The sequence below is a fragment of the Micropterus salmoides genome, unplaced genomic scaffold (genome assembly GCF_014851395.1).
Source record: "Micropterus salmoides isolate LMB-PRFRI ecotype aquatic unplaced genomic scaffold, ASM1485139v1 Ms_hic_scaffold_1, whole genome shotgun sequence".
Classification (NCBI taxonomy): Eukaryota; Metazoa; Chordata; class Actinopteri; order Centrarchiformes; family Centrarchidae; genus Micropterus; species Micropterus salmoides.
The window spans coordinates 28,971,742-28,988,140 of record NW_024040040.1 but is presented as its reverse complement, the minus strand read 5'-3'; the positions used below and the strand labels follow the sequence as shown (position 1 = coordinate 28,988,140).

The 16,399-nt window shown below is 41.9% G+C and overlaps 1 protein-coding gene across 3 annotated transcripts in view; it reads left to right on the top strand.

The window, feature by feature from the left end:
- The window catches only part of plppr5b (phospholipid phosphatase related 5b), a 160,710-nt gene that overhangs the window by 120,701 nt on the left and 23,610 nt on the right, over window positions 1–16,399 (top strand). For all 3 annotated transcript variants that reach the window (XM_038723401.1, XM_038723409.1, XM_038723417.1), the window contains one exon: window positions 13,732–13,908. In XM_038723401.1, coding sequence (XP_038579329.1) covers window positions 13,732–13,908 — 177 coding nt within the window. The remainder of the gene's footprint in view (window positions 1–13,731; window positions 13,909–16,399) is intronic.

Here is a 16,399-nt window from a genome sequence, read left to right as displayed (position 1 = left end):
GTCTGCAACATTAAAACCAGCACTGCGGCTGGATGAGACGGTGTGTATGGAAACTCTTTGACTCTTCAATGTTTCTGTCAGCGGCTTGTGGTGCAGCTCTGTGGTACCTTCACGGAAACAGGAAGTCAGAGTATCAATTGTAAAATTTCAGCAACATGGCATTAACTGTGTAAACTCAGTAAAATAGACACTTTCTTTCTTGGTATTACCGTTGAAAAATGTATTCTTAAAACCGTTCATTTCTTTGAGGGATACACTGTGAACGCCTTATCGCAGTCTTTACACATTTACAAGAGGGATATTCCACTGTCAAATTTGCATCCAACATCCAGCACCTAATGCGACACCTGCAAGTGCCATGAGAGTAATCAAGTGGATGCACCTTGCAGTGTCAGTCACGGCTAGTTTGTGCCCAAGGGGTAACGTGACATGAAGAGTTTCAATATAAAAATGTAACGTTAAAAACTGAGGCACAAACTTGCTCTGTTTGGGACTGTGAGCTGTCCTTTTTTTTTAAACCTTTATTTATTCAGGGGAGCTTCACTGATAGGAAGCCTCTCTTTTGCAGGATCACATTCATACCTGGAAAGTGCCCAGTACAACCACAGCCTGATCTGCTGGCCACTAAGCAGCTCCACTGGTTGTAAATGATGGAAGGCTAGCACTGTTTGGTTTACTTTCCAAACCTAGATTATATTGTCGGTTAGTTTTGTTTTACCCCTGAGCACCTCCTTGGCACCTCCACCATCCAGTTCTATGTCTGTCAGACGATCTGAAGGGGAAACTACCAGTAAAGCAATGTAATGCAACGTAATTCACAGCAAAGTATAGGGCACGTAGTAAAAATATTTTTTCTCGACACGTCAGAGAACACAGAATTGTGGGAGAGATTCTGAAGGTACCACAATCAGGTTAATTTCCCAAACAAAGACAAAAAGTGGAGGGGAGACTAAAAAAAAATAAAGGGAACACTTAAACAACACAGTGTAACTCCAAGTCAATCACACTCCTGTGAAATCAAACTGTCCACTTAGGAAGCAACACTGATTTACAATAAATTTCACATGCTGTTGTGCAAATGGAATAGACAACAGGTGGAAATTATAGGCAATTAGCATTTGCCAGAGAACACCAAGATTGGCAAATTCGCCACTGCCGCCCTGTGCTCTTCACAGATGAAAGCAGGTTCACACTGAGCACATGTGACAGACGTGACAGAGTCTGGAGACGCCGTGGAGAACGTTCTGCTGCCTGCTACATTCTCCAGCATGACTGGTTTGGCGGTGGGTCAGTAATGGTGTGGGGTGGCATTTCTTTGGGGGGCTGCACAGCCCTCCATGTGTTCGCCAGAGGTAGCCAGACTGCCATTAGGTACCGAGAGGAGATCCTCAGACCCCTTGTGAGACCATATGCTGGTGCAGTTGGCCCTGGGCTCCTCCTAATGCAACACAATGCCAGACCTCATGTGGCTGGAGTGTGTCAGCAGTTCCTGCAAGAGGAAGGCATTGATGCTATGGACTGGCCCGCCCGTTCTCCAGACCTGAATCCAATTGAGCACATCTGGGACATCATGTCTCGCTCCATCCATGCTTTAGTCCAGGTCTGGGAGGAGATCCCTCAGGAGACCATCTGCCACCTCATCAGGAGCATGCCCAGGCGTTGTAGGGAGGTCATACAGGCACATGGAGGCCACACACACTACTGAGCCTCATTTTGACTTGTTTTAAGGACATTACATCAAAGTTGGATCGGCCTGTAGTGTGGTTTTCCACTTTGATTTTGAGTGTGACTCCAAATCCAGACCTCCATGGGTGGATAAATTTGATTTCCATTGATAATTTTGTGTGATTTTGTTGTCAGCACATTTAACTATGTAAAGAAAGGAGTATTTAATGAGATTATTTCATTCATTCAGATCTAGGATGTGTTATTTTAGTGTTCCCTTTATTTTTTTGAGCAGTGTATTTAAAAGCAATAAGGAATGCCTGAGAGCCTCACTGCATTATTAGGGATCTGAGTAGTGAAGCTCTGCTAAAAACATTTATGTTTTTGTTTTTTCTTTTTCTTTTTCTCCACTAAAAGTGTTTGGGAAGCAAAAACTGCTGGACGAAAACTCACCAAAATTGCTAGTTGGGTTGCAAATTCCACCCACTACTCAGGCAAAAAATGGCATTCATTGACCTCATAGTGGCGCATGGTTTTGGTCTTCTAAAAACATTTCTAGATATGAAAGCTGCTTCATCCAAAGTGGGATGAATGTTGTTTAATGCTGCCTGATCACACCAGGTCTTCCCCAGAAAGTCCGCCAGTTATCTACAAAGCCCCACATAATTTGCTGGACACCACCGCGACAGCCAGCAGTGAAATGATGACATGCGGCTAAAATGTCATCACTGGTCAGATTTCACCCCCCTGTTCTCACTACAACCCATGGGTTAGTTCTAGATCAGAGGTGTCAAACTCATTTTCACCAAGGGCCACATAAGCATTACGGTTACCCTCAAAGGGCCAGTTGCAACTGTAAGGCAAATGTAACTACTCCTTAACATATTGTTAAATAACTGTCTCTTTATTTGATTATGTATTCAAGTTAAGGACATTCACAACATAAGCTTTTACAGTAACTTTTCACTTTTTCACAGTCCAGAGGTGCAGAACCATGGTAAAACAAATCATTTTGAGCTGCTAATAACATGAGGGACAGATGTGATAAAACAAATAGTCCAGCTGCACACAGCCTTGCAGAGGGCATACATCCTACTAATGAGAGACAGTTTGATTACCTGGAAAAACGCACACTACACAATTCTTAGCCTGATTTGCTGCTTGGTCGTTATGCGTGAACTACACGACGCATCAAAACGGCTCCCCGAAACATTTCTGACACATCGCCGACGTCTGCCAGATATCTAGCATGCCAAATATCTGGAAGAGTCGGCTGAATCGACATCCACATCCAGCCAATGGGAGCAGGCAGCTGGCAGAGCAGGCAGCTACTTTTCACCACAAAACACATTTTACTCCCCTCCAGCTCTCTCTGTAGCTCAGACAATCCGTTTCTGTTTAACATGTGTTTTCTTGACAAAACGTGGTTTGGAGACCAGCGTCGGGTGACACAGTCGCTGTCCGCTAGTGTAGTGTGTCCCCCTGTCAACGATCAGACACGTAGTGTGAACGGCACGACGACTTCAAGACTCCCATCACAAGACGGCAAGTTGTGTAGTCTGAATAGCACGGCCATCGGCCGACGCTGAAAGTCGTGTAGTCTGCAGGAGCCTTAACCAACATCGATCCTTCATCACTGATACTGCCTCATAACACAAAAGACATAGGCCTAGCCTACCGGGTTTTCTCGTTGAAGCACAAACATGTATTCACTTTCCCACCATTCATGAAATTGCCTTCCTTCTGCATCATTTTTTCTCGTCTTGGACATTTAGGGATTGTTTGTATACATTTCTCATCTCCACTTGTCGGAAAACTACCGTAGTGGGTGTGGAAACATCGCAATCTAGTGGCGGGATGCCATCACTTCTCGGGTCACAAAATCGACATGCATTGTGGGAGATGTATTTAATGGCAGCATATACTTTTATTTCAGGAGAATCATGAATCTTTAAAGCTTTCGGCCACAAAAAATGGCGTGGTGGGCCGGATTGGGCCCGCGGGCCTTGAGTTTGTCACATGTGTTCTAGATGAAACCCTTGGAATATAAAAAGGCACTTGGTAGAACCCCCTTGGGTGGGTTCCAGGTAAAATCCATGAAATATCACAGTAGAACCCTCCCTGTGGGTTCTTGTTACCACCCAAAACCTTTCCACCATAGAAGGTGGAATGGTTCAGGATAGAGACACCAGAGAGGATTCCAGGGGGGAACCATTACATTGTGAGCTGGTCAACTCTTGATGAAGAAGGTTTCAGGAAACTCAGGATTTCTTAGACAGCAATATTTATTGGAGCTTGGCTAAGGAGAATAGCAAAACCAGTACAAGATGAGAACACAGTACCAAATCTGAAGATCCCTTCTTTGTCCACACTATTTATCCCTTTACTGTCTGTACAGAGTCTACAATGTATCCCAAGCAAAGTCATTCACTACTGGTCTAAATATGTGCAACCATCTTATTGTATGTTATCTCTAATGCTTACTTAAGTCACGTTGTAATTAGCAGGTCACATGTAATTCTTTCTAAGAGGGAAACAGTCAGTCTGTCTGAAATAAAATAAAGCTAATTTTGACCTTGGGTTGCCTTAGGAGATGGACCACAGAGTTCAACCTTATCAAAGGCTGCGCCAGTCTAGTCAATCAAACAGACAAGCTACAGCAAGTTGTGGGAGGATGGAGCCACATTTGTGACAAGTGACAATGTACTGGGATTATGACTAGTCAAAGTGACGTTGTTGATATCTGTTAATTCCAGATAGTCACACTTGGCTAAGACATGTTAAACGTGCTTGCCATAGACAGGGACGTGAGACAGATTTTTTATTATTTTGGAGAGTCATAGATTGTGACCTTTGGTTTACTTTAGCTCTACAAATGACCCTAACGTGACATGGGGATACACTTTGTGATATTACCCTTAAAGAAAGAATATTCCTTCACACTAGGTATAACCCTTTATGTTTGTTCAAGGTTAAAAATAAAAAATATATATATACACAAATATCTCACTACCCAAAGCATGTATTTTTAAATTTGTGTTGTGTAAAATCATATCCACAAAAATACAGTGCAAATATGTACAATTTACTCTACACACATATTTTAATTTCACATACAAAGTGTTATTTACATTTGTGGATCTATTTTTACACACAAAACAGTTTTTGCACATTTGCGGATCATTTCCTATCAATTTGCAGGTCACGTTACATTTGTATCTGTACCACAGAGATCTGTAAACAGAGATCTATACATGTGACAGCAGTTTATTAGCTACACCAGCAGGTAGCGGTAGCGACATTGCCTTTCATGAGTTGTAAGAATATCCATTGCAGTACCCAGGGTCATCTGTAGGAGACAACAACTTCTGCTTCTGCTGGACCACTGGACTATCAGTCTAAATTTTTCTGTACAAGTGTATATAGTTTACTCTTGAATACTTTATCACTGTATTTGTTTCACATTTATATTTATACATGATTCTTTTACATATTTGTAGATAGTGAAATATTTGCGCATCATAGTATATATTTGTGGATTGTTTTCTGTCAGTTACAAACATTAAAGTTCAATAAAATCTTCCATATCATTCAATTGCAGGTAACTGACATCCAATTCTTAACTTCAGTGAGGCAAGACTTGTTTACTATTGCTATCCATTTTTTGTTTGTTCAACTTTGTCTATTAAACTTGTGGTTGTTGTTTAATTAGCTTTATCAGAATCAGCTTTTTTTCCCCGGCGAGCTTCGCTGCTTCAACCCCTAATTATGGAGTAAGTCAGTGGAAAAGCTATCTTTCCACGTTAATACGGCTGTCTATTTTCCATTTTACATGTGCAACTACAGTGAAATTCATCTGGGTCAACTTCAAATATTAGCATGAGCTCATAGCATTAATCTTAATGAGCGCCAGTGAGATGGTTTTTTTTGCCCCAGGAGACTCGAACATCAATCAAGAGAAGGCAGTAAGGAACAGTGCTCTATTATGCAATGATGCAAACAAAAGTACCAGTGAAACTAAATGTGATTTTGACGTACGAATAGTGCAGGAATAATACAATTGTCATAGAACTTGTGAAAAACATTTGGACTACCGTTATTGTGAAAAGTGTGTTAAATTCCAGGAAATAGGATCTTTATTTTATATATTTTTTTTTTTGATTCAAGACCCCATTTGCATTAAGTCTCCCCCACTTATGAAACAAAACCTCCATTCTTGGCTATACAGCCAGTGTAGACAATACCGTATCTTATCTAACTTCACATCTTGTTCCCCTGTACCTACAGTACATGTATATATCAGTACGTACTGTACTCAAAACATACAACATACAAAAAATTACACTGTAAATTGGGAAGAATTACATTGTACGTTGCGGGGCCTACTCTAAGGCTTTACCATGTAAGTAAATACATTTATACATCACTAACTGCTGAATTTCCCAATAGAAGTATGAGGCAACATACACAAAATACAGACTGAAGAGTAAAACACAACTGAATAGAAATAAATCAAAAATACACCTAAGTGTAGTTCCCCCAGCCGAATCCTTGTTGCTGCTTTCTAAGAGATTGTTTTGGCAATCAGTCGAACTGTATATCCATCTGTTATCAATTATCAGGTCTTTGTCTTAAGTGTCTGACTGAAGTTTTTTAAGTGCCTTGCATTTTCTTATTTTTGTACAGTTGTGAATGTCCTCACAAGAATAAAAACAAAAGCATCCTTTGTAGCCTTTATATCTGATACATAAACCTTTGGTCAGCAGTCCAACATCCCTGAAAATTTGAATCTACAGAAAGCAATGCATCTGCAGATGTCTGCCTTATGTGGATTTATCCTTTAAGCAGATAACACAAATCAAATGTTTCCAGAAAGACTCTGATTCTTGCTGATGGTCTGCTTGCTTTGATTTTTTTGTGTCAGAGAGCCAGCGTTTGCCCAAGTGCCCATGAGCGATGGATGCATGGCTTGAGATCATCAGTGCCTCCCTGCACAATGGGGAGAGCAGATTGCCTCTGTTATCTAGGTCATTTAGCAAGGGCCATTGTGTGTGTACAGCTCGGTGTTCAGGACATACATGCAGTTTGCACACACAGACACTTAGGACACATAGCACAAGGGTACACATACAAACACACACACACACACACAACACTCTGAGGAGATAATGATTACTTCTTTTCAAACTGTCATTGTCTCTGTCATTACAGCAATGCCTGGACCAAACACAGCCATCCAGCATTCTGATTTATCAAAATGAGGCTGTAATTACCCCATTCAAATGGTAATGTAACAGTAATGGGGAGACTCAGAATACCACTGTAACGTTGTGGTGTGTTGTGGCAAGTATGAATCATTTAGTCGAAGAAGTGTCCCTGCATGGCAGTTACATTTTGTTACAGCCTAGCTCTTACTTTATCTTTGCTGCTCATTCCTATTAGTTATAAAAGCATTTTAATCACTAGTGTCATTGCAGAAGCATGATTACAGAAGGTTTGAAGTCAAATTTAAACTAATTATTTAAACCACTGATTTGGAGGTGTAAAGGAAAGCAAACATTATTAAACAGATATGTAAATAATAATTTTATTGCAGAACTGCCTTCTGATTCATTTGACCTACCGTACTTGCAAAAGGTTTATGACATTTTACAATGCAATGGACAATTTCAATTTCATTTGAAAATAAGTGATTTGTGCTACCTGAACTAGCTGGGGAATTATTCAAAACCAGCCTGTTTTATTTCAGATGGAACTCTTGTTGCAGGCAACGTCCCTCTCTTTCAGCGTAGTAGAGGATCAAAACACCATTCACATCGATCAGAAGAAACAAATTCATTCATTTAAAAAATAACAAATGCTATCTTAGGATTTCATCTTAGCAATGAAGTGCCATAATGTATCAGTGACTGATGCTCACTTTATTATCTTGTCATGCCTTCTTGAAGGTACTCTCTTGAAGAAGTAGTTGAGCCTTAAAGTGCAGGGCATGCTAATAGGATTTTTTTTTTTTTTTATATAATGAGTGGAAGTAAAGCAATTAAGCTGTAGGTTACATAAAGCTGATAACATATGAAATCAATAAGTCTTTTACTTTTTTACATCATGATGATTATATTTATGCTACTGTAGTTTATCATTTTTCCAGGATAAGAAATAAGAAATAAGAAATCTACCAACTCGTATGTATGTTGTATTATGACAGTAGGAGAAATAAGAAATAGACAAAGAAATCTTTTAAATGAATGCACTAAACAATTATTAACATTAACAGGCACTAAAAGTTGTCTAACTATCAGCCAAGCTGCAGCAGCAAGTCTTGCCAAACTCTGCAGGCAGCAGAAATAATATCCACAGGCTAACACACTAATAAGCCAACGGCACTGAGTGTACTCTGTGTCTCACTGCCTGGTGCGTGAATATTTTTCAGTGTACGGGCAGCAGTTCAGTATATATAGGAAGTGTTGAGGGCCGTGAGTATGTAGGAGAACTTGTATCAGCAGCAAACGAGTCAGGTCGAGACGAGTCAAGGAAACAGGGGAGAACATATCTCAGTCATTCGCTACCCACACTGCTATTCAAGTAAGTTTTTAATAGAGTTTAAGGTTGTAATCCTTCCATTTTGATTGTTGGCAGTTTGTTTGGTATTAAATATAAAAGCCGTGTAGGCATGTGAAGACTGGCTATTTCCCAAAGCAGTATCATATGTACCAGCGCATATACCAAACTAAAGATATAATCGACAAAAGATTCATTCACACATTCTGCCAGCACTATTTCAAAATACAACCACTACTCTGAGTAGTAGTAATAAAAGTTATTTTAATTTAAGAAAAAAATTCTCATTAACATATAGTCAAATATCATAATGATTACGTTTATTACGAGTCAGTTTTAGTTTACTAGTAACAAATAGTGCAGTGTTGAAGTACAATAAAAATGTTATCAGGAATAATACATTGAACCCCCACCCCACACACACACACACACACACACACACACACACACAACGTAACACGTAATACCACAGGACATCATTTGAACTTGGCAAGACAGAGAGATTGATGTCCTCCGTCCTCCGCTCGGCACTGTTTCATCAGTGCGGGAGGACAAGCTGCTCAGCCTCTCCTCCCTCAGTTAAATTTTTTATGTTGCACTCTCCATTTAGCTGACAAGCCTCTGATATAGTGAGCATGCCAACAGCTGCTAATGTCTGACATTAATTGGGAAATATAGGTTAGAGCGTGCACCTAGCTATGAAACACTTGCAAAGGCTGTTAAGGCAAATTAAGTTGAGTGTGTGTGTGTGTGTGTGTGTGTGTGTGTGTGTGTGTGTGTGTGTGTGTGTGTCTGTGTCTGTGTGTGTGTGTCTGTGTGTATAAAACTGATTATACAGCTCATACAAACCACAAAGACTTGAGGGGCCGTGACTCTGCTCGAAATTAGGTTCAGGCTACAGATACACACTGACCACATAACCAACTCTCAACTTAATATAACTCTTTTTAAAGCCATCTGAAGGCAGAAGGTTTACAACTGTTTTTTTGCAAACAGCACCAGACTGTTAATTAAAATAAGTACAGAAATCTCTGTGTTTATGTGCACATTAAACTTGTCAGTTTGGTTAATTATTTTACAAATTTCTACAGCAAATCATATCGGAAACTCTGCACATCCCGGACAATAATAAGCTTCCCAAACTGTCGGTGCGTCTTGATGAGGAGAGCACGGTGTTTAAAGGGGATTTGAAGGGGGACAAATGTGATTGGCCATTATTGAGACAGCCTCTAACACACTCACCCGCAATGTATGATAATGTATTGTTCCTGATCACACTCCATGTGGGTTACACAGGTGCACCAGGACAGCCTCACCAACCAAATTACAAAAAGTGCCTTTGCGCCCCTCCCCCCCCCGCAAGTGAAACATGGTATTCTTAATTCCTGAATAACCAAAAGAGATGAAGAATAAATTAACTGCAGAGAGAGAAATGGAAACATTTGATCTGGCTTTGGAAGAGATTGCATACGCTAATGAAAAAATACAATTAGGCCCTTAGAGACAGTCTGCTGCCTCAAAACAACAGAATAGTGATGAGCGCCAAACATAGACATGGTTCCTCTGGTCTATATTTGTCTGTTTCTCTCTCTCTGCCTGCCCCCATCTTCTCCAAGGTTGATATTATGGCACTAAAACAAGGCCAGATTGGATGTATCACATGGTTGTTTAAGAAACAGCTCCAATGTGGAGGGTAACTGCTAAAACACAATTGTCTACTTGTTCTGAATAGACTTTTCATAATACTGTCATATTTGAAGGTGTTCAGATTTGGAAATGTGAAAAATTGTTATCTTCTAATGCTATCTGAGTGTATTTTGTATCTTGTGAGAAATCAGTCCAACCATGCTGACTCATAGATCTACTGCTGTTTTTCATAATACACTTATTCATATAAAATTATTTACACTGTAAAGAATAGTAAGAAAATATTCTGTTCCACCTGCAGAGCCACAGGCTGTTTTGTGGCATTTCAGCAGCCAACCATTGCCCTAACTCTGGCTGGCTGTACCAGAGGCTCCTCTCCAACCTCCACAAATGTCACAGGATTGGTCAAAAGGTCTTTAAAGGTTTTAACACGAGTGAATCTGACACTCTCTGGTTTTATTATATAATCTCATTATTAACACATGTGCAATGAAAGAGTTTCAATTCAAATAATGTTCATATGGCGGAACAAGTTAGCAAATGAAAAGTGGGGGTTGCTTTTGCAAAGCCCAGGACTTTGACACCAGAGACAAGGTTTAGACTACACTGTAGTGAAGGTTAGTGGGAAATTGTGGCTTTTCTTTTGCCACTGCTGGCTTTTTTCAATATTTCCTTACATTAACTAACATAAAAAATACTTTTATAGGAGAGCCTTTCCCGATCTTATTTGACTTTATTCTATCCCTTTTATTTTATTGTATTTTCCAAATTTTATATTTATCTTAAATGTGTATTTTAGTCTTTTCAATGTTTTCATGCTTTTATCTTGTATTGTTTTTGTATTATTGTCTCTTGGGTATTATTGTCTTTACACTTGTTTAAGCACTTTGTAACTTGTTTTTGAAAAGTGCTCTACAAATAAAGATTATTATTATTATTATTATATTAACTAAGTGCTTTGAGTTCAATAATGTTGATGTTTATAATAAATGCTAATAATTTTGTTACCACAAGCTGATATCATAGGTAAACAAATGAGATTAGTTGTCATTTCCTATTCCTTTTTAACTGAATACAAATTACATCTCCATTTACATCTTCAGCAAATTCTTGTGGTGCTCACACTGGAAAAATACAACTACTTTTACCCAGCTCTCCTTGTCACCTCCTCTCCCCTTCCACCTCACCTCACTTATTTGTCATGTCTCCCTCTGGGTATCATTCTCCGCCTCTACTTTCTTTGTTTTCTGTCACTCCTCCCATGTTTTCTATTTATCAATCTAATATTCTGCTTCTTTCTTCATACCGTGATATATTTTTTGAATCCTCTAGTTCCAGTGATATATCTGCCAGCACTTTTCTAAATACAGGGGATAAAATAGAAATATGCCCTGAAGAGAGACTTGACATATCAGCTCATATTTACACATAGCTGCTTGGTGGCTAATGAACCTGACCTTCATCCCTCCCGGGGACGCAGAATCAGGGAGCAGACCTGCTGTCGAGGCAGGGGCTGAGGCCCGGGGAATGGAAACTTCACCCCGAAGTGGTGGAGCTCTTGTGCGAAGAGTTCGGCCCCATAGACGTGGATCTGTTTGCGTCTCAAGAAACTACACACTGCCCGCTATGGTTTTCTCTCGTTCCTCCAGCCCCGTTGGGTCTGGACGCCATGGTACATTCGTGGCTACATGGTACAGGCTACGTCTGTACGCTTTTCCCCCAGTTGCTCTGCTCCCGGGGGTTCTGGAGCGGGTCCGCCAGGACAATGTCAGCCTACTGCTCGTAGCCCCGTTCTGGCCAACCCCGGTGTGGTTGTCGGACATCATGTCGCTCCTGGACGGCCCGCCGTGGCAGGCCCCTCTGAGGAGAGAACTGCTGTCCCAGGCACAGGGCCAGGTTCTTCACCCTTGCCCCGCCGTGTGGCGACTGTGGGTCTGGCCCCTGAGGGGGCACAGTACCTAGAGGCGTGTCCAACAGCCGGAGCAGTCGAGACCCTCCTCAGCTCCAGGGCCCCGTCCACACGGAGGATGTACGGTTTCTCCACTTGGTGTAGGGAGCGGTCGGTGGACCCTGTTACCTGCCCGGTGGTTCAGGTACTTGAGTTCCTCCAGGACCGGTTCTCTGCTGGTCTTTCCCCTTCCACCCTCAAGGTGTACGTGGCAGCTATTTCATCTTTCCACACCCCTCTGAGGGAGGGGTCTTTGGGGAAACTTCCCTTGGTTGTACGCTTCCTCCGTGGTTCCCGGAGGATGAGACCTGCGACTCGGTCCAAGGTTCCCACTTGGGATCTGGCAGTGGTTCTTGGGGCGTTGGCTGAGGCCCCCTTCGAACCCCTGGAGTCAGCTGAGGCTAAGCACTTGACCCTCAAGATGGCCTTTCTCCTTGCTATCACCTCTCTGAGGAGGGTGCGGGATCTCCAAGCGCTTTCGGTTACCCCGCAAAGCCTGGAGTTTGCCACGGGGAATATTAGGGCTATCCTGCACCCTCATCCAGGATACATCCCTAAAGTGCCTTCTTGTGCGGCAGGGTCCACAGTGCTGCAGGCATTTCATCCTCCACCTCATGTGACGGCGGACGACGGGAGACTTCATCTGCTCTGCCCTATCAGGTGCGCGGTTTGCCTTCACCTGTGGCTGTGAGGGATAATTCTACCAGAGGCATGGCGGCCTCTTGAGCCCTCCTTTCCGGGCCTCTTTGTAGGATGTTTGTGTAGCGGCTGGCTGGGCCACTCCGCACACATTCATTCGGTTTTACAGTCTTGACCTTCCTTCGGCACCTGGCACTCGTGCGCTCTCCTCTTAGTCATGCCACTTTATTGCACACTGGGGCAGGCGGGGTTTCGGCACGGTTTAGTGGGTATCTCGTTCCCATAGTGTCTTAACCGACGCAGTTCGAGTTCCCTCGAAGGGGAACGTTTCGGGTTACGTATGTAACCCTGGTTCCCCGAGAAGGGGAACGAGACACTGCGTCGGCCCGCCGCACCTCTCTCCCCGCCTGAAGCGCCTGCTTCATAGTTTAAGCTAATGATGAGTGTGTACAGGTGTGCTTTATACTCCTCTGGTTATTCCGTCACACCTTACCGTTCTAGCAACAAACCAATAGGATTGGAGTGATTTCATTCACGTTCAGACCTGCTACGCCTAGAGGCGTTCCCATAGTGTCGTAACCGACGCAGTGTCTCGTTCCCCTTCTCGGGGAACCAGGGTTACATACGTAACCCGAGACGGTAGTAACACAGTCGACCTACATAGCCAATTTTCTGGTGAGGACTGGATGTTTCAGATACAGTAGAAGGTGTGGACATTTAAATTGCAAAACTCATTGCAAAAACATTATTTACAATTGAACACATTAACCCAGTCCTCAAGGTTTCAACTGGACTGTAACACCCAAATATGTCAAACTCAAATACAATCTAAACACACTCTTGTGCTTGATAGATGATAGTAAATGTCTTTTTTGGTCAACAAATCTTTATCTGCAAATGGTGCAGACCATGGCAGATACAAAAAATAATAATTTTATGGATCTGTAATTATTTTAGCAAACAGAAATCTAAGTCGCTTACCAACATGTCACCAGTGGTTAAACTAGGGCCACTTAATGAAGGCTAAAACGGTGAGTCTTGTTTTAGTCAAGAACCTTGCTTCAGGGCTCTGGAACAGTTATGTTTTACTTGAGCAAATGCAGACTGGCAGAAGCAGGTGAACAAGGTGTTGCAATAGTGTCATGTTTTATTAGCATAGAAGAATGTCTCCAGATATTTTTGCAACAAAGGAGACACCTAAGTTTTGCAATATTTCTTAACTAAAACAAGAAAAATTCAGATCATCTAATCCTTGCATCTCTCTTCCCTTGCAGATGTATGTGACGTGCACAGTGCAGGCGAAGGGCACTCGTCTGGCCAAGCCAGTGCTGTCTCTCGGACTTATGTGCCTGGCATTTCTCACTGGTCTGAACCGTGTGGCTGAATACCGCAACCACTGGTCGGACGTCATCGCTGGCTTTATCATTGGCACTGCCATTGCCACTTTCCTGGTGAGACTCACACCCACAAAGGTCATTTGTGATGCTGTATGTTTGTGTAGGACAGAGGCATTGAGGTGTGTGGAGTGTGTGATATGAGACATAGTGACATACAGTGGGTACAGAAAGTATTCAGACCCCTTTAAATTTTTCACTCTTTGTTTCATTGCAGCCATTTTCCAAAAATCAAAAAAGTTCATTTTATTTCTCAGTAATGTACACTCAGCACCCCATCTTGACAGAAAAAAAACAGAAATGTAGAAATTTTTGCAAATTCATTAAAAAAGAAAAACTGAAATATCACATGGTCATAAGTATTCAGACCCTTTGCTCAGTATTTAGTAGAAGCACCCTTTTGATCTAATACAGCCATGAGTCGTTTTGGGAAAGATGCAACAAGTTTTTCACATCTGGATTTGGGTATCCTCTGCCATTCCTCCTTGCAGATCCTCTCCAGTTCTGTCAGGTTGGATGGTAAACGTTGGTGGACAGCCATTTTCAGGTCTCTCCAGAGATGCTCAATTGGGTTTAAGTCAGGGCTCTGGCTGGGCCATTCAAGAACAGCCACGGAGTTGTTGTGAAGCCACTACTTCGTTATTTTAGCGGTGTGCGTAGGGTCATTGTCTTGTTGGAAGGTAAACCTTCGGCCCAGTCTGAGGTCCAGAGCACTCTGGAAAAGGTTTTCGTCCAGGATATCCCTGTACTTGGCCGCATTCATCTTTCCCTCGATTGCAACCAGTCGTCCTGTCCCTGCAGCTGAAAAACACCCCCACAGCATGATGCTGCCACCACCATGCTTCACTGTTGAGACTGTATTGGACAGGTGATGAGCAGTGCCTGGTTTTCTCCACACATACCGCTTAGAATTAAGGCCAAAAAGTTCTATCTTGGTCTCATCAGACCAGAGGATCTTATTTATCACCATCTTGGAGTCCTTCAGGTGTTTTTTAGCAAACTCCATGCGGGCTTTCATGTGTCTTGCACTGAGGAGAGGCTTCCGTCGGGCCACTCTGCCATAAAGCCCCAACTGGTGGATTGCTGCAGTGATGGTTGACTTACTACAACTTTCTCCCATCTCCCGACTGCATCTCTGGATCTCAGCCACAGTGACCTTTGGGTTCTTCTTTACCTCTCTCACCAAGGCTCTTCTCCCCCGATAGCTCAGTTTGGCCGGACGGCCAGCTCTAGGAAGGGTTCTGGTCGTCCCAAACGTCTTCCATTTGAGGATTATGGAGGCCACTGTGCTCTTAGGAACCTTAAGTGCAGCAGAAATTTTTTTGTAACCTTGGCCAGATCTGTGCCTTGCCACAATTCTGTCTCTGAGCTCTTCAGGCAGTTCCTTTGACCTCATGATTCTCATTTGCTCTGACATGCACTGTGAGCTGTAAGGTCTTATATAGACAGGTGTGTGGCTTTCCTAATCAAGTCCAATCAGTATAATCAAACACAGCTGGACTCAAATGAAGGTGTAGAACCATCTCAAGGATGATCAGAAGAAATAGACAGCACCTGAGTTAAATATGAGTGTCACGGCAAAGGGTCTGAATACTTATGACCATGTGATATTTCAGTTTTTCTTTTTTAATAAATTTGCAAAAATTTCTACATTTCTGTTTTTTTCTGTCAAGATGGGGTGCTGAGTGTACATTACTGAGAAATAAAATGAACTTTTTTGATTTTTGGAAAATGGCTGCAATGAAACAAAGAGTGAAAAATTTAAAGGGGTCTGAATACTTTCCGTACCCACTGTATGTCCAGTCAGCTGAGGTCAGGACTTCAAAAGAGCTGTATGCAGACACAGAGGCTAAGCTAGCAGATACTCGATGGTCAGTAAATCCCTGTTTGTTAAACCACATTGTCTTGTTTTATATTCATACACATTAAATAAAGTAAAACCAAACCAAAAAGCCACACACACATGTGGAGTTGTTTAAAGGCACCTTTGACAAAGCTGGGCTAAGAAACAAAAGTAGTAGTAATTAGGAATAAAGTAGTAAAGTAGGAATATAATGCATTACTTTTGCTGATGAGTAATAAAGTAACTACTTTATATATAATAAAGTAAGTATTGCTGTATACTGTATTACTAATTACTTTTTCAATCAGTAATATGTAATGAGTCGTTGACTACAGTTTTCAAGTAACTTGCCCAACATTTCGGAAAGTCTATGCTGTCCTCTTCTGGATAACACTGATATGCAATATGTCTTCTCTTGGTTTTCTGTGTTGTGATTTGATTTTAAGGCAGCTTGGAAAATCCATGACACAATGAAAAACAATTCATTCAGCAATTACACACACACATTTTCATTTAATTATGACACAGTATACTGCATACTAAAAACATCTTAAAATGCAGTGTGGTCATGCACATTGCTATCTTGATGTTGTAGAAATCGACTGCGCCATTGAACAACAAAAACCTGGTCTAAAGTCAATGGCCCAGCGTTTTCTTGCTCTTCACTTGCGCGCATTCTTCCGACAGTAAGATTTGCCTGCATAG